This window comes from Heterocephalus glaber, unplaced genomic scaffold (assembly GCF_053883595.1).
Source record: "Heterocephalus glaber isolate CG9 unplaced genomic scaffold, H.glaber_assembly_v1.0 deba00001564, whole genome shotgun sequence".
Lineage (NCBI taxonomy): Eukaryota > Metazoa > Chordata > Mammalia > Rodentia > Bathyergidae > Heterocephalus > Heterocephalus glaber.
The window spans coordinates 16,681,069-16,698,203 of NW_028258351.1; the positions used below are offsets into that span (position 1 = coordinate 16,681,069).

General features: G+C 53.2%; 2 protein-coding genes across 5 annotated transcripts in view; one reads left to right on the forward strand and one right to left on the reverse strand.

The window, feature by feature from the left end:
- The window catches only part of Pitpnm3 (PITPNM family member 3), an 83,015-nt gene extending 76,458 nt beyond the window's left edge, over window positions 1-6,557 (forward strand). For all 3 annotated transcript variants that reach the window (XM_004857262.4, XM_013076865.3, XM_021238045.2), the window contains 2 exons: window positions 1,578-1,706; window positions 2,433-6,557. In XM_004857262.4, coding sequence (XP_004857319.2) covers window positions 1,578-1,706; window positions 2,433-2,738 — 435 coding nt within the window. In that variant the 3' untranslated portion in view covers window positions 2,739-6,557. The remainder of the gene's footprint in view (window positions 1-1,577; window positions 1,707-2,432) is intronic.
- A 155-nt stretch (window positions 6,558-6,712) lies between these two features.
- On the reverse strand, window positions 6,713-12,007 carry Pimreg (PICALM interacting mitotic regulator). Of its 2 annotated transcripts, none has more exons than XM_013076762.3 (5): window positions 11,629-12,007; window positions 10,856-11,179; window positions 8,970-9,250; window positions 8,380-8,475; window positions 6,713-7,359 (listed from the first exon to the last, which is right to left on the reverse strand). In XM_013076762.3, the coding sequence occupies exons 2-5, from the start codon at window positions 11,144-11,146 to the stop codon at window positions 7,248-7,250; spliced, it is 780 nt and encodes a 259-aa protein (XP_012932216.2). In that variant the 5' UTR covers window positions 11,147-11,179; window positions 11,629-12,007; the 3' UTR covers window positions 6,713-7,247. The 2 variants fall into 2 exon arrangements, with proteins under 2 accessions (XP_012932216.2, XP_004857321.2); XM_004857264.3 differs by having other exon boundaries at window positions 6,713-7,297; window positions 11,629-12,006.
- Between the last annotated feature and the right edge of the window lie 5,128 nt (window positions 12,008-17,135).

Below are 17,135 nucleotides of genomic sequence, written 5' to 3' on the forward strand. Positions count from 1 at the left end.
ATTTGGATTTTACAAAGAATTCTCTGGTGGCTACATGGAGATCTGATTGGCAGGAGAAAGGAGAGACAGGAAAGTCAGTTAAGAAGCTATTGCCAAGCAAGAGATAAGAAGACCAGGGTCCAGGTGGCAGCCATGGAATTGAGAGAAAGGTGTATTGTAGGCATGAGAATCAGGAGGTGGAATCATCAGGATTGGGTAACAGTTGGATGTAGGGGGCCGGAGACTCTCAGATGTTCTGTTGCATGACCAGGAGGGATCCAGATGCTGCTCATTTGACGATCACCTCCCTAGAGGTAGAGTCTGTGTCTGTGCAGTTCTGCAATGTATCTCCAGGATTCCGGGTGACAATGGCACACAATAGGCACTCAGTAAGTGTTTGTAGAATGAATACATGAATGAGCAAATGAAATGAGAGGGGACACAGGCAGAAGGCCAGGCTAGAGGGAAATGAGCTTAGCTGTGGACTTGTGGAGGCTGATATGGCCATGGGCCACGAGCTGTGGCAGCCCCAGCATGTGGCTCAGGGAAGAGGTCTATGGGTTGCAGGTGAAGACTGGAGCCATTGTGTGAGGCAGGTCAGTGAAGCCACGGGTATCCCTGGGGCAGTGTGGGACCAAGAGAGGCTGCACTAGGCCTCCGAGAATGGGACAGGAGCTGGCCAGGGAACAAGGATGGAAGTCCAGGGGGGAAGAGGGCCAGGACAGGGACGCACCACTTGTCAGGGGAGGGAGAACTTGAAGCAGACAGTGCTGTGGGATGGTGAGAGCTGTCCTGCTTGAGGACTGGTTGCTGCATGGCCTCTGTGAGGAAGGGACCTCTGAGGGCCAAGAGGGCAGATGCAGTAGGATGAGGAGAAGAGAGGGTGGGTCTCAGCTTGGAGGGGTCATGAGTGTGGGAGGCAGCAAGCTCTCCACATGGCCACTGAGTCACCTCAGCAATGGTAGGGCTGGGGAGGAAGGAAAGCTGAGACACAGGACTGAAGTCTCCAGTGAACTTGGGAGAAAAGAAGATAACTTATGGCGGGGCACCTATGCTAAAGGGCAGCTGGATGGTGAGCATCTCCAAGGAGGAGGTAGTTTGATCCTGTAGGGATGGATGGTAGGGTAGAGTGATGACCTGAAAGTGCTGGTGGAGCAAGGAGGACAATGAGTCATTTTCTCAACTGGATTGGGTCTTCTGGGGAGGACATCAGACCAGCCGGTCAGAGGCCACAGGCATATGAACAGCCTAGAACTGACCTCCAATCCTGGCCCTGTGATGCATAAACTCAATTTCCTTATCCACAAATGGACATTTGGCCCCACTGTTACATAACTTATGTGTAGTGCTACCCAAGGTAGGGTTGGTAAATGGTCTGGTTGTTACCAAGCAGAGCCCTATATCAGGCTTGAGGTGTAGGGAGGGTGCAGGGAGGGACACCCACTCTTGGGGTTGGTTCCCAGCACAGGTAGCACTGTGGCATGAAGTGTGAGTACAGATAAAGGTCCTGAAGCAGAGACTCCCTGAGTTGGGGCAGGAAATCTTCCCAGGGAGAGCTGCTGGGGCTCCCCTCACTCATGAGCTGCCCTGCATTTCAGTGCTTCATCAAAATCAGTGCTGCCTATGGCTCCACCAAGGACATCTCCGTCTACAGCGTGCTGGGCCTGCCAGCTTCCCAGATCTTCATTGTGGGCCGGCCCACCAAGAAGTACCAAACCCAGTGCCAGGTGGGTGGAGGCCAGGCTGGGGGCTGAGGGCTGGCGGCCAGGGAAAGGGTTGTAGAAGAGTAGGCAATTCATTTATTGGTTCATTCAGTCACTTATTTGCCCATTCATTCATTCATTCATTCATTCATCAAATACAGTGCTAGGCCCCTGCCTTGGATCAGGCTCTGTGTTAGATGAGGGGAGAGCCCTCGGTTGTCAGATGTGATATCATCTAGTCTAGTAGGGGAGGCAGGAACATCTGCAGAGTGTGACAGTGTAGTGTGGCGAGTGCCATGGTAGATGACAGGCAGACAGAACTCTGGAGAGGAGCAGCTAACCCAGACTCCAAGGCATGGCTGACTTTCCAATTTTGAAGGAAGGGACTGAGGTTGGGAGCAGCATTCATTTGTGGCAGAGGCAGCAGCAAAAGCCAAGGTCAGGAAGCAGCAGAGGAACATGTATATCCTGGGACCTGCCAGTGACTCAGCTTGGTACAGGCAGGGAGGGGACAGGGCGTTGGGGCGGGAGGTACATCAACGTGGCCTGTGTCTTGCCAAGCTCAGTCAGTCGCCGGCGCCAGAGTGAGGGGTAGGGAGGAAAGATCCCTCAGGCTGCACAGGGCCCTCGGAGAAGCCGAGAAGCCGGTGACTCTCTAGTCGGGGTCCCTGGGAGGCGGTTATGTTGGGGGACAGGATCCAGAGTAGGTATCTGCTCTCCTTGCTGGCCTCACACCCGTCTCGTCCGTAGTTCCTGAGCGAAGGCTACGCCGCGCACTTGGCCACGCTGGAGGCCAGCCACCGCTCGCGCCCCAAGAAGAACAACTCGCGCATGATCCTGCGCAAGGGCAGCTTTGGGCTCCACGTGCAGCCGGAGTTCCTGCGCAAGCGCAACCACCTGCGCAGGACCCTGTCGGTGCAGCAGCCAGATCCGCCGGCCGTCAACCCCAAGCCCGAGCGGGCCCAGAGCCAGCCGGAGTCGGACAAGGACCATGAGCGGTCGCTGCCCGCGCTCAGCTGGGCTCGAGGGGCCCCCAAATTCGAGTCGGTGCCCTGAGAGGCGAGCGGTACTCAGAGCAGGGGGACAACCAGGCCGCCTGCAGGGAAGGGAGGGCTGCCTTCTCCCCGACACAGGCGTTTTCCTGCTTTTTCCCTCCCATGTCTGTCCAGCCATGTCCGACCAGAGCGGGGAGGGACCCTGCTGGCCTTGGGGGGAGCTCCTGGGGCTGCGACAGGGTGAAATCCGGGGGTCTCAGAGCCGCTGCCGCTGCTGCCTCCCCACGCAGGGACGGCGAGCCCTAGTCAGGGCTGACATTTGTGTCATCCTGGGGACAGGCCTGCTGGAGCCCAGTGTTCTAGCAGCGTCGACCCTCTTACTGAGTCCCCAGGTTTCTGCGGCCAGGCTAGGCGAGCTCTACGTGGAGAAGCCCCCAGCCCAGGGACCAACAGCCGCTGGCAGGTGCTGCCTCTTGGCTGTCTTGCGGAGGAACGAGTGGCATTTGTGCCCGCCCTCCTTGTGATACCCCTAGTCACCACTTTGGGGCTCTCTTATGGCAAAGTGGTCACTTTCTGGAAGTGAGAGGACATCTCCTGCGTCCATCCTGGTATGCGGTGTCTGTCTACAGCCCTGGAAGCTGGGTCTGGTGCTGACGGTCTGTCCTCCTGCAGCTGTCCTTTGTCCCTCACTCTTGTCCTCAGTATCCTCACCATTCTCCGGTGGCCCTTGAGAACAGGTGTCCCTCTTCCAGGATCTCTGCTTTGTGGTCCTCCCCCGTGAGGCTGCAGTCTTGGGTTCTGGCCCACCTGGGCTGGCTGTGCCCTTGAGTCTGTTGCTTACCATCTCTGGACCTGGCCTTCCTTCTGTAAATTGGAGGAGGTCCACCCCCTAGCTGAGATGGGTGCAAGTTTTTGACTCATGGGCTGTGCTGAACTTCTGACCTTGAGATTTTTCAGCGTGCATGTCATGTGCCCCTTGCACACAGCCTCACTGAAGGGTTCTGGGTGGGCTCGAGGGAGGAGCTCTTGGCGCAGCACCCCAGAGGAAGCCTCTTCTGTGGAGAGCCCCAGCAGGCTTGCTTTGCACTGACACCCAAATGGGGTGTCCCAGGGACAGGAATCCCCTGAAGAGTAGCGATCTGGCCCTCCCACCCACAGCTCTGCTCAGACCTGTTTCTCTGTTGGTTTCTGGAAGGCACAGAGTTGACATAGGGTTCTGGGGGCTTCATGGAATTTTGGCCCAAATTGTTGTATTCCTTCCCTTCCAGCTACTACTTAGCTTGGTTTGAGCCTCTAACCTTCCCTGGGTCATCTCCCTGAGGGTGCAGGGCTTGGCTCTTGCGGGGGGGCCCTCAAAGTCTGTCCAGGTCCTCCTGCTACTGAGCTCCTGGCCCAGGCATGGTGTCCTGCACCTGCCTCCGCTCCCTGCCCAGGCTGCTGTGGTGGGGCTGCCTGAAGCTGCCTCTGTGCCCCCCCGGGCTGCCACTGAGGCCAGCCCCAGCTCTGTCAGCCAGGCTGCCCAGGGCCCAGACATCTGTATACACAGCAGGCACCTGTGTGAGCTCAGTGTCGCTTCTGCTCAATGTCTACCTCTTGCAGCTCCCCTGCAGCCCATGGTGGCTGCCCCTGGGGGGTAGTTGGCACCATTGTTGTGAATCGCCTTGGCAACCTGGGCACCCTGCTGGGGCTGGAGGGGTCTGGGCTCTAAGCCCCAGCCCTGTGCCTTCTCCAGCCTGCCAGCTACTGCCACCTTTGCCCAACCCATCTGCCAGCCCTTGTAATCCCCTTTCAGCACTGCATCCTGTGTCTAAGCCCCATGAGGCTGCCAGGGGCAGGGGCTTGGCCTTCGCTTCCTCTCCGGTCCTGCCTCCGGCAGGCAGTTTGCACAGGTTCATCTCCCTGTAACACGGCATAGTTCTTGGCTCCCTCTTCGCACCAGCTCATACAGCATAGCCACTTCGTTCCTAACCCTGTCTACTCCTTCCCCCAAAATATCTTGATTTAAACTTGAGCAGAGTTATCTTCTAATTTTCGGACACTCCATCGTTTCCTTTTTGCAGGAGTCGCTGATGTGTCACTTTCAAATGATGAAATAATTAGCATGAGATCCTTTCCCCTAGTTAGATTCCCTCCTCCCTTTCTGAGAACCCCCGGCTCGGGAGTGCGGTGGGTGGGAGTGAGAGCACCCACTTGTGAGCTGGGGTCCCCAGGGAGTTGGGAGTAAGTGACCAGGGCTCTGTGTTTCTGGGGGTTAGAACTGAGACACAGGACCTGGCAGGAGGGCTACCACCCCTTCCTTTGCTGGAACCCCATATTGGGACTTTGGCGACTCCCACACAAGACGCTCGCAGTGTACAGGGATATAGTATGAACACAACACCCTCGGAGCTGTAGTTGGTGTGTGTGAATGTGTGTACTTGCGGTTCTGTTTAGTGATGAGACTGCTTATGTCTCAGTATTGCCTTTTCAGCAACTGTGTCCCCAACACGCACGTTCTGTACTAGTAGTGTGTTCAGTTTTGTCTGTCAAGTCAGACACAAAAAGAACTGCATCCTTGTCCTCTGGAGAGGGTGCTGCAGCCTCTCTTCCAGTAGTTCTGTGAGCCCCAATCCAGCTGTTTTTAGACTCCTTCTAGCTCCTGGTGCCTGCTATCCAGCAGCTGGAAAACAGGTCTTCCTGCCTGACCACAGCTCCTTGTTTCTCCCATGGCATGTTTGTTCTTCCCACACAGTGGCTGTGCTGGGTGAGGGCCTGCCCGCTGCCTGCCTTCCTCTATTACTTGCCCTCTTGGGGGTTCAGGGTGCATCTTTTGCCAGGGCCTGCTTTTGCAGCATCATGGTTTTCCCCCTAAAGATCTTGACTCCTCTTGAAAGCGCCACAAAGTATTAAAAAAAAAAAAAAAAAAAGGTTCTTTTGTGTGTTTGGATGAATGGCCTTCCTGTCTAGGTGCTGGCTACAGCAGCTCTGTCTGAACCCCAGTAGGAGTATTATTTGGGGTGGCTCTCTGAAGGAGGGGAGGCAGGATCCTAGGGTTTTTAAACTGTACTTTTTTTCACTTTGAAGCCCAGATCTGTGCCCCACAAGTGTCCTGCCGACAAAACACCCACCAATCTTTAAATGAAATCAGATTCCTCCTGAGGCAGGTGGACCTGGTCCAGAGGTGGCACCAGTTTTCAGCTGGTTCGGGTGCAGCCCTGCCTAGGAGGGGAGCCTGGACTGGGAAGGAGCCTGGCAGTGGACCCCGCCTTAAACAACCAACTTTCCAGCCGAATCCCAGGGGGTTTTCGTGCCAAGTGCTCTGGAAACCTATTTTCTTTGGCTCAGTCAAAAACTCCCATGCATCCTTATAGGCTTGGGGGAATTTTCAACATCTGAGTTAGGGTTCAGTCCAAGCAATGAAGCCTGGCTGAGTTCTGCTGTCCTTGCTGAGAAACCAACAGGTTATTTGACAGGATAATCACGAGTTCAACTTCACTCTCTTTGGGACACAGGAGAGGCAGGTGACACCAAGGAGGGACAGGCCAGAGAAGGGCGGCTCATGCATGGGGACCCCCACCTTCGGACCCCGCTGTCCGTTTCTGTTTGTTTACTCAGTGGTGGCAGCCAGTCTGCCCTTGTCTGTGGTCTGACTGTTTCTAAGTGTGTAACTTTCAGTATTCTCTGTGATGGGTGATTCTGTGCTGGAAAAGGTTTATTATATTCCTATGGCTGCCTTGTACAAAATCCGTTAGAAAGAAGATGTAAAATATCAGATTTCTAACAAGACAAAAACAGCATTATGGAGTTAAAAGGTTTTTACAACTGGTCTTGATTTTGATGTGAGCTGGTTTTTAACTCTCAAACATTGTCACTTAAATAAAAACCTTATTTGCCTTTAAAATGTTCTTTGCTTTGGACTAAGTTGAAAAAGCTTTCTTTTTACTCCTGCTCTAGGGATGGGGAGCAGGCAGGCTGGAAGCCGAGGGGATTAGGGGCAAAGCCAGACCCTAAACATATGGCCCAAAGCAGTGCCAGGCAGGGGGGTGGGGCAATATGTAAAAAGGAATAAGTCTTTATTATTAAAATGCAATGTGATTTAGGAAACTGGTACACAGGGTTCTTCATAATACAATGGTAAAGCAGATTTCTTAAATACTTTACAAAGGGCAGAACTGCTCTCGAGTGGAACTCCCCCTCTCTGCATGCCCAGGGTCCTGTGCCAAGCTTATAAATAGGCACCCATGAGCCCAGGGTTGCAGAACCTGGAGGTATCTCCTTTCCCTTCCTCCAGGGCCCTGGTGGGAGAAGTAGGATGGAACTAGGTCCCCAAGAACCTCTGCCTTGGAAATATAGCTGGGAAGTCTAGACATGACTCCCCAAAGACTCTGCCTTCCCACTGTGAACAGGGCAACCACAAGCCTTGACTGTGGGTCGAGGTCCTAAGCCCAAGAGTCCCCCAAGGGAGTAAGGGTAACTCCCCAACTCTCGAAGGTCTCCCCAAGTCACTCCTAGGCTGTGGCAGATGGTCACCGATGAGCCCAGATGTGGCTGAAGCAGAAGAATGCTGGGCTCCTTGTTAATCAGGTCCTTGTTAGTGGCGGTCAGGGGAGCTGATGGCTCTGGTTCTCCTCCCAGGAAGCTCTAGGGCAAGCGACAAAGGTATCCTGGGTATGAGGGCTTGGTGGCCAGACAAGACTTGTTTTCTGCAAAACAGAGCTTACTTTATATCCACTGCCGAACTCAGGGAAGGGGAACTGGGCACCCTAGCACTTTCTCAACTGGCTGGAAAGTGCCTCTAGGTTCTTGGGGCACCCAGCATGGTCAGTGAGTGATGGGGCCAATGAGGTTAGCAGCTTTGGCTCCAAGCAGGTAGCAAGACTCTTAGACTTCCTGTTCTGCTGGGCCCACCCACTCTCTGGGTTTTTCCCAAAGAGACTCATTTCTTTAACATGCTCATGAATGCGGGGTGGGGTGGGAAGAGGAGATGAGAAACCTGCTGGGGAGGAGGGCATTAACTGCAGGGCCTGTCCTCAGTCAGAAATGAGGGTGACGGTCATGTCAGCACTAGGGATGGAGAAGAGGGAGGGATGGATACTGCTGAGTGCTGCAGGCTGTAAGGAGACCACCCCCCCCCGCCCCCCAACTGGACCACAAGGCCAGAACCTGGAATATGGTGGGGGCAGGGCCACTCTGCAGAGTCAGGGCTGGTAGGGCCTACCTAAGAGCCTGCTGTGACTATTATATAAATGCAGAAATAAACATCCTGAGTTAGTGAGGATTCAGAACTGAGGTTCAGTCCTCAGAAGGGGGTTCTGGGCACCTATACCAGGATCTCCATAGCAGCCACATAACTCTTCCAATTCCCCATGCAGGCAGGGCACAGAGGATCCATGGAGAGTATTGTAGGAAGGGTAGGCCTTTCAGAGTCAGGCACCTACTCACACATGAAGTTCCAGATGACTGAAAAAGGTGGGGACCCAAGACCTGGAGGACCATGTACAATCAGGGTACATCCTTTACCTTTGCCCCAAACCAGGTCTTTCATCCCCTCTCATGTTTGCAGCAAGGAAACTGAGGCCCAGAGAGGGGCAGGGACTAGCCAGGGTTGCATAGCAGGTCAAAGCCAGAACCACAGCCTGCCTACAAAGATGGCGTAGCTCAGTGAGCTCCCTCGCCGCCCCCCCTCCCCCCACTTCACTCTGAAGCATTGGACACCAACTCACTTGTCTTCAGCCATGATGGCCTTGTCCAGCTTTTGGGACGGCTTCTGGAGATGCTGGATTCCTGCTCCCACAGGCTCGAGATCACTCTCAGACTCACTGGATACAAGAAAGCCAGTAGGGGCTAGCTGGGGACCTGACAGGATCCCATTCCAACCCAGCACCAGGACCTCATCTGTGTGTCCAGATGGCCCTGGGAGCTGGGGCTACCTCACCACAGATTCCTGCTCAGTGACGTGACACCAAGGCCCATGGGGCCAAGGCAGTGAGCCTGCTGTTCCCCACCTGCAAGCTGGGTCTCTGCCGCCCTGATGTCCTCAGCAGCAGGCTTAGGTGAGTGAGACCCAGGCAGATCTAAGCTTATCCCTTTCTTTTGCAGGTGGGGAAAATGAGCCCCTGAAGGGTTTTCTCAGATCCCCCACCAGGTCTGAGGGCAGAGCTGAGCTAGAACACAGATGTGACTCAGTTCAGGGTCCCCTGGCTTCAGGAAGCCGCAGGAGGTTCTCAGAAGCCCTGGGGCCCAGTTAGCATTTGAGTGGGCACACATGGGATGAAAACCCACTGGGTCTGGGGAGAGACACCACACTACTTGCCTGGGAGAGCAGAGGGGCTCTGTCAAGGAGTAGGGATTCTGGAAGGCAGCATTCCTCCTCGGCCGCCGTCGGGGGTGAGAACGTGGGTCCTTCTGGGCAGAGAGGCGGTGATACTCCCTCTTGCCAGGGTCTAGAGTGGCTCCACACAGCCGGGTGCTCTTCTGACTTAGGGTGGGAGGTGGGGAGCCACTGCCCTTCTGTGCCCCTCTCTTCCTCCTTCTGGCTTTCACCTGAGTTTCCACCAGCCACTTGGTACCACTCTGGCAGGATTCCTGGATTCTCTGTGATACAATCACAGGTTAGCACAGACAGAACCAAGGGCTCTAGGCATCCCTCCAACCCACCAGCTTCCCATGAATAGTGCCTGCTCTAGGTCATAAGGGGGAAGGGCGCAATGACTCCGTGTGGGACTGCGGGCCAGTACAGGGACTCAGCTCAGAGTTTCAGGATGGACCACAGCAGTCGGCAGCAGGAAGGCCACTCTGCCTCACAGAGCCTCTGTCCAAGTCCAAACCCTCTTCCCAGGTGGAGACTGACTCAGGACTCAAGAAGGCCCAGAGAAGAACAGGCACAGCTCCTGGGTACCAGGAGGTCATTGCCTCCCTGCTTCTGTTCCCATGGCCCTTCATTCCACCCCACACTGGTCTTCAGAGATCCTTTTGGGGATGTTTTGATCCTGACTCTGAACTTCTCAGAATCCTTCCATGGCTCTTTAGTCTTGGAAGACTAAGACCTAACTCTTGGGCCTTTTAGACCACTATGGTGACAGTGACTGTGCTAGACTGTCTTTGCCTTAGTGAACCAGAGTCCAGAGCAAGGCCCCAGATAAGTAGGATAAGTTGTGTGGCTGTGGACAAGACATTTCATTTCATTTCTCTGAGCCTTAAGGAGGTGAAACCAAGCATGTGTTCCACCAGACAAGGTCTAGTGTTTGGCTGGGAGACTTCTCTACAAAGGTTGTAGAACAGCAGCTCTCTCCCTGCATCTTAAGGATTCGCAGGAAGGTGCCAAGGAGAAGCCCCCCCCCCCCAGTCTATTCATTCCCATGGCTTTGTCCTTTCCAAGCTTCCCCTATCCTTAGCTCCATCTCCAGATTTAAAGACATATCAGCTTGGAAGGCCCATGGGCACCGCATACTCCACATCACGATGCCTTCCTGGGGCATATCTCCTTGACACACAGTCCCCCAAACTGCTGGATCTCAGAGCAGCTCTTGAAGTCACCCTTAGGCACACATCTGCTCCCCTCCTTTTCCCATCAAGTGGCTAACGAGCAAGAATACTTATACGCTAATCTGACCAGCTTTAGGGGCTGCGTGTGTGGCTCAGTGGTAGCACCCCTGCCTGGCCTTTGTGAGGCCCTGGGTTTCTTCCAGTACCTGGCTGCTCTGGGAGTCTAAACTCCTTCAGGGCGCTGGATCTTCCCTCTCCTAGCTCCACCTTGCTCTGCCTTCTGGGTACACCCAGACTAAGTTCTAGCCCTTTCTCTTCCACACCTTTCTTTTTTTTTTTTTTTTTTTTGGTGCTATCCTAAGTCTGGGTGCACATGATTTCACCTGTCCCATCCTGGGTAAACTCTGGGGAGTCACCTACTCTGGTAAGTCTTACCCAACTAAGCTTGAGTTTGGTGTCCCCTTTCATTAGCCATTTGCTTGCCTATCACAATGAAGCTCTCATCACCTTCTATCTTAAACATCAATTTCTTTAGTGACAATTATTTATGGAATGCCTGTTAAAAGCCAGGAACTATTTGGGGGTGCTGAGAAAGCAGCAACGAACAAGTCAAAGTCCCAGTCATCACGGAGTCTGTATTCTCGGGGTCTCCCTGAGGGTAGGAACTATGGACACCAAGGACACCCTCCATAGATAGTTGGTAGTCATTTTTACCTGGGACACGACACCCAAGGCGTTCTTGGCTGAGCGTGCCGCAGCCTGGAGGCCCTGCTGCTGTGGCTCTGGGGTTTGCAGGCGCTTCCAGGAGGGCCCGGCCCCGAGGTTGAGGCTGACAGCCCTCAGGGGCAGTCTTCGCTGGAACTGTCTACACAGGGAGCCCAGGGCCCCGGTGGACGGCTCCACGTGACCGGCTGCAGACCACACCACCTCTTCTTCCATCTGCTCCTCCTTCAGGAGAGATCGGCGGCGCACCGAGGATCGCATGCCATGCCACTGAGATGCCATCGGTTTGGCCCAGTCTTATCTGCCCGCTAGAACCTGGGGAGGTCAAAGGCAGGTCATCAAGGCATCCTCTACTCCCATCTGGGCTCTACAGAAGCCGTGGGGACGGGGGAAGATATGGGATGAAGGCCCGTGGGGTGGGGCGCTTGGACGATTGTGGGTACCAGAAGGAGGCTGCTTCCCGGAGGAAGAGTCAAATTCCTGCTCTCCCACGCTGCAAGTTTCCAAAACAGCTGTCTTTTCATCCCAGCCTCCTTTTCGGAGTATGGGTGGGTGGGGGAGGCAGGGTTTCACCGGGCCTCAGCACTAGATCCAGGCTGTAATCCGCAGCGCATTCACACAATCGCCCAGACCCCGACCACCCCATCAGATACCAGGATTTCGACGCTTGGAATTCGCCTGGCTGTCCTAGCTAGAGCCCCCACTCCATGCTTCCCCTTAACGCCCGGAATAGAAGCCCCTTTTTATCCCCGGCCCTCACTTACCCGGCAACGCCCAACGCAGTGACCAGACACAGCGGCTCCTCGCAGACCCTAGCCGATTTGAAACTCCGCGCGGCTCCGCCCGGCCCTGTACTCATAGATGATTGGCTCCATCCCTGCGGCCTCCGCTGTTGCTGGCATCTGATTGGTGCTTTTCTCTCGGCGGTAAATTCTCCTCTGGGATTGGCCCGGGCCCCCCCATTCCTCCCTCTGGACCCCTGCCTGGCTTCTTGCAGGAGGTGCAGCCTGCGCCTCCTCCTGATGCTCTGGTCCCAGGCCGCGGCGCCCAGCCCGGTGGCACGCTTGGGCACTTCCCTAGAGCTTGCACGGGGTCTTGGCTGGTCGGCCGGATCGCCCCAGAGGCGGGGTCCCAGCACCGAGAAGAGCGCCTCGCTGCTCCGCTCCCGGCCCTCAGCCCCTCCCATCCTTCCCGAAGGACCGCCTTTCCTTTGTCTCCGAATGGTTTTGTCAGAAAGAGCTCTGAGGGGAGAGTGGTATGGAGTCCTTGTTCCCAGGAAGGTTTTGCTTCAAATTTCCCTTAGGACTCTCTCCTTTCCCGAGACAAGGCACAGGCCTCTCTGCGTCCCCCAAACTCATATCCCACTCTGCCCCACAAAAGATACATCCTGCAAGCGGGGCAGACCGCAGCGTACCTCCCTGCCTTCTTCCGCCCAGGCCTGCTCCTCAGGCCTCTGCCTGGTCCTCCCCATCCTTCCTTCTTCCCTTTAGTATCCCCACACGTCACTCTATAAAGCCGTCCTCAACTTACTCGGGTCTTTTACACGATCTCGAAGCAGCACCCCCCTCCCCAGGCTGGGGGGAAGGGCCTTCAGCCCTCTTCACATCTAGGTGGTCTCAGCCACTCCTTTAGCCTTGGTAATCACTGCCCCCTACCCCGGGTTGTATGTGGCACTTGTATGCACCAGGGACATGGTCCAAGCATTTGATATGTATTCATGAGCACATCCTCATTGCAACCTATGGCTTGATGGGGGAGACAGGTACAGAGAGGTTAGATTGGGCCAAGGAGTCAACTTCCATCAGTCTAGGACCGGGGCCCATGTGCCCAAGTGCCCTGCCACACTCCTCAACCTCTGCCTCCAGCCTGGACTGCCCGCCTGACACCTACAGCCAGCTACCTTTTCAGTGCTGCAGGTGCCACAAGCCAACATACCCCAGCCAAAGTCACTCTGGGCTTCCGGATTCTCCTCTTTCTCCCTTATATTCTGTCTTTCAAGCTTTTCCAAATGGTGTAAACTGAGAGCCTGTACTTTTTTAAGCACTGTGCTAAAAATGGGCCACGAAGGTCAACTAAAATCCCCATGGGGCTCTGATTCAGTGTGTGGAAAGAGAGGGACATTTTCACATCAAATAACCAATATCCAATTAATCAAAGAACCACACAATATATGTTATCTAAGGAAGGGCCTGGGATTTAGCTCAGTGGCACCACATCTGTCTAGCAAGTGCAAGGTCCTGAGCTTGATGCCTGATACTGGAAAACAAAAACAAAAACAAAATATGCTATTTAAAGCTGAGAGCTAGAGAACGAGTTAACTAGGCAAAGAATGTGTGTCTGTGCGGTCTTCTTGGCACAGGACACAAAGTATTCAAGGGGACCAGTGTTCGTTTTAAGAGACCTAGCACACACACACGCACACACACACACACACACACACACACACACATGTGGATGGAAACAAAAGCTTCATGAAATCATTCTTGACTAAGATTTTATTTTCTACTTGAGTTTTAAAAACCAAAAGTTATTTCCATAAAGAAGGATAAACTTGAGTCATTTGTAGAAAAGTGGATGCATCTTGAGACCATAATGTTAAGAAAAATAAATCATACAAGCTTAAAAATTCCAAAGTTTCTCTTATAAGAGATAATATAGGGCTGGGGATTTAGCTCAGTGGTTTTGCCACCTGCTGAGCAAGTGCAAGGACCTGAGTTCGATCCCCGGTACCAAAAAAAAAGAGAGAGACAATATAAATAAAGAGCAAAATAAAAGATAGATAATAGGAAATAGAGAGACAGATCTTTGGCACTTGGGAAGGGGCCAAGAGATGGGGCGAGGTAGTGAGAGAGGGAGGGGAAGAGGATGAAAACCAGACTTAAGATGTGCCAGGCACATGTACCAACTCCCCATGGGGAATGCGATCGCTCTGTACTACAAATATGTGCTAATAAAAAAAGACTGAAAAACCCCTGAGAAACTCCTTGCTTCCTTTTACTCTGGTCACTACTGAGTGTGGGCTGTGGTTTGAAAAATCTCTAATTTCACTCACTTTGTCCTTTCAGTGGGGTTGTTTACCCGGTGTCAGAAATGCTTCTTCCCAAACTTGTTTATGCCAGTTGTATTTGTGATTGTCCCTAAGGAATGAAGTACAATAAAATAGCAGGAGGAAAGAAAATTGTTTTTGTGGAGACCAAATTCAAAGTGTGAGAAAGACTCAAGGTTAGTGAACCTCTTGGAATCAAAATCTCCCAATCAGAGTGCCTTGTCCTGGTTGCCTCTCCAGTGCCTGTCACGCTATCTGTCATGTCACAGGAACCCATAATAATAGCTGGTATTTTTTGAGCCCTGACCATGTGTCAGATGCTCAGCTGAGTGCTTTTACATTCTTTTTTTCTCCCTTAATCCCCGTGATAGCACTAGAAAGTAGGTACTATTTTTATTTCCATTACAGATCACAAAACTGGAGATTCAGACAGGGGAAGTATCTTGTCCAAGAATGTACAGAATGTCAGAGCTGGAACCTGAATCCTGGATGTCTGACTCCAAAACCTCCATTCTTCATCTTGGATTACACCTCCTTGTCTGGAACGCATGCAGGCGTGCACAAAGAGCCCTCCCTGCCGGCAGCTTTCCACCCTCTTGCCTCTCAGAATGCTAACTGGCAGACCAGGTTAATGAAGAGCAGTCTCCATGGCAACGAGAGAAGGCCGAAGAAGTATTTTCTTCTGAATGAGAAGCCTTTTCCTTGCCCTTGCGTGTGAAGTGGCTCCAGGGTGGTGGGGAGGATCTAGACAGGTGCAGCTTTTCTGTGAGAGGCAGGTGCTGGGGCCTCTGCTCTTAGTGAGGAGGAAAACCCAGCCTGGCCTCTGCTGGGGAGGGGGTGGAGGAAGAGCTGCAGTCCTGCCCTGCCCAGGGCTGCTTCTCCAACAAAGCTCTCACTGGTCTCCTTGACCCCCTGGAACTGTTAGTCTGATGGAAGAAACAGACACGAACCATTACTATAAACAGTTAAGACCATGCACAAGGCCAGGAATGGGAAGAATGGGGGAAATGGGGAGGCGTAAGGGGAAGGGGAGCCTCACCTGGGCTGGACGTCAGGGCAACTTTCCCCAGGTAGGTGGCGCCTTAGGGGAGAAGTGAAGAGGCTAACGTCAGGAGTCTGGAGCGTTGTGCATTTCACTGAAACACAGACGGCCAGCAGAACACAGGTCAAATTCCTACTCATTAAAAACATGATTTCTGTTTTCTGAGGGAGTCAGGGACTTGAAAACTGATTTTGTTAAAAAAAAGAATCTTCACCTGGGCCTACAGATGCCCGGCAGGTAACTGAAAACAGAACAAAGCTGTCCCAAGTAGAAGCAATCATCTCATGGAGAGCTGATTGACTGATAACCACCCTGGAAGCCATGCTAGACAACCGGAGCTGAGATCACACTCACCTAGACCCTGGCCCACCCCAGCAAATCCATGAAAGCTTGGTCCTGCTCCTTTGTTAAGGGACCAGTCTGCTCCTGACCATCAGAGCGCTGGCCCTCTGACTCCTCAAGCTGAGGTCCTCTCCTTATTCTTCCTTACTTTCTAACCCTGCCTAACAAATCAGCTATGTCTGTCATGATTTGTCCTGAAATGTTTTTCTGTGACAAAGTGAAAAACCTGCTTGGCCAAGTTGAAGTCCCCATTTCCTGGTTAGGGGGGACATATTTGGACTGAATGGGTGACTCCAGGATTGGACAAAGGCTGAGAAAAATAGAGCTCAAAAGCTGGGTGTGGTGGTGTGCGTTTGTAATTGCAGCACTCTAGAGGCTGAGGCAGGAGGATTGCCGTGAGTTCAAGGCCAGCCTGGGCTACATAGCAGAAAAAGAAAAAATAGAGTGCCGGGCCAGGGCAGAGGTCAGGGGTAGAAGTTTGGAGGCCAGGGAAGTTTAGAATGCATCCTTGGAGTGGTGGGAAATCTTTGCTGAATTTGAAGAAGGCAGCTGATTATTAGATTTGCTTTTGAAAAAGTCCTTGAGGAGATTGGCTTAGGAGCTGGGGGCTGCCAGGGGTCACTCTGAGGCAGCAGACTCTTTCTCAGCAGTGAGCAGAAGCCCTGTCCTCAGCATCCCCCACTCCTCACCCGCATGCTCTGTGACCTCCCCAAATCCAGGCCAAAGCTGCGAGTTCCTCCTCTTAAATACTGATTGCTGCAGTTCACATGTGCCTTCTGCAAAGGGAAGTGGTGCATAAAAAAGAAACGAATCATATCTAAGCACTGCGAGACGAAATGTGGTTAGGTCCTTTTTTTCTCATTGTGAATTAGATCAGGATTGAAAAATGCCCCAAACACACTCTCATATAATGAATCCTTGTAAAGCAAACATACATGTAACCATCCCCTAGGTCAATGATGGTGAACCTTTTAGAGCTTTCAGTGATACAAACGGCCAGTTGTGGCACACGTGCCATGGCTTTGCCACCACAGCCCAAATCATGGTGAGCATTGTCAGGACCCAGAAACAACCTCCTGCCCCTGCTGTGTGTGCTCCTCTCCTGACAGACCTTAATGGGAACTGCTGTTACTTTCCCTTGAGGTTTTCCTCACCCCCCATTTCCCACCCATACACACAGATCCCTTTAGGTGGCTGGGTGGCTGCAGAAAGGATGCAAATGAAGAGGGAAAGGCTCTCCACGTTCAGCCTCAGCGCTTGCCCCCTAGCAGGGATGGAGACTGCCCTCAGGGGTCTGAGCACTCAGGGGGTTTTCCCAGAGCCTCAGGCTGGGTTCTCAGCACCAACCAGTTGGCCCAGTTGGTGTCCTCCAAGCCAGAGGCTGTAATGGGAGTCAAGACTTTCACAGCGCTGGATTTCCGGGTCCCATTGACTTCTCCAGGGCTCTCTGCTTCCTGGAGAGGGAGGCAGGACGGGTGGATTTTCGCATCTCAGTCTGCAGAGTGAAGTTAGGATGGGAGACGTCCAAGACCACAGGCCAGTACAAGAGGTGGGGAGTCAGCCCTTTAATTACAGCTTGTCTTGGGTCCCAGTCAGCTCTTAGGTCTCCCTGCCGCAGGTACCGCCTGTCTTCTCTTTTAACCAGTCAACCTTAACCCCAGAAGATACTATTTTGTGGGGCTCACCATCCTCCACCATCTGGGGGTTGTGGAGAACCAAAGCGTAAGATTTTGAGCGGACCACAAGGTGGCGCCAAACACCAAGTCTTCGCATTGCATGTTCTCTTTTCCTCCCAATGGGCCCGCAGAAGCTCTGCCTGGGTCCTAAGGGGCCAGGGTAGG

What these genes read in the sequence shown, in the direction of transcription:
- Pimreg (XM_013076762.3), bottom strand. Translation starts at nt 11,146, where the DNA reads ATGGCATCTCAGTGGCATGGCATGCGATCCTCGGTGCGCCGCCGATCT. An exon ending in CCTTGGGTGTCGTGTCCCAG is followed by an intron (nt 9,251 to 10,855) that starts GTAAAAATGACT and finishes ATTGTATCACAG; the next exon opens with AGAATCCAGGAATCCTGCCA. An exon ending in GCCATCATGGCTGAAGACAA is followed by an intron (nt 7,360 to 8,379) that starts GTGAGTTGGTGT and finishes TCTGTTTTGCAG; the next exon opens with AAAACAAGTCTTGTCTGGCC.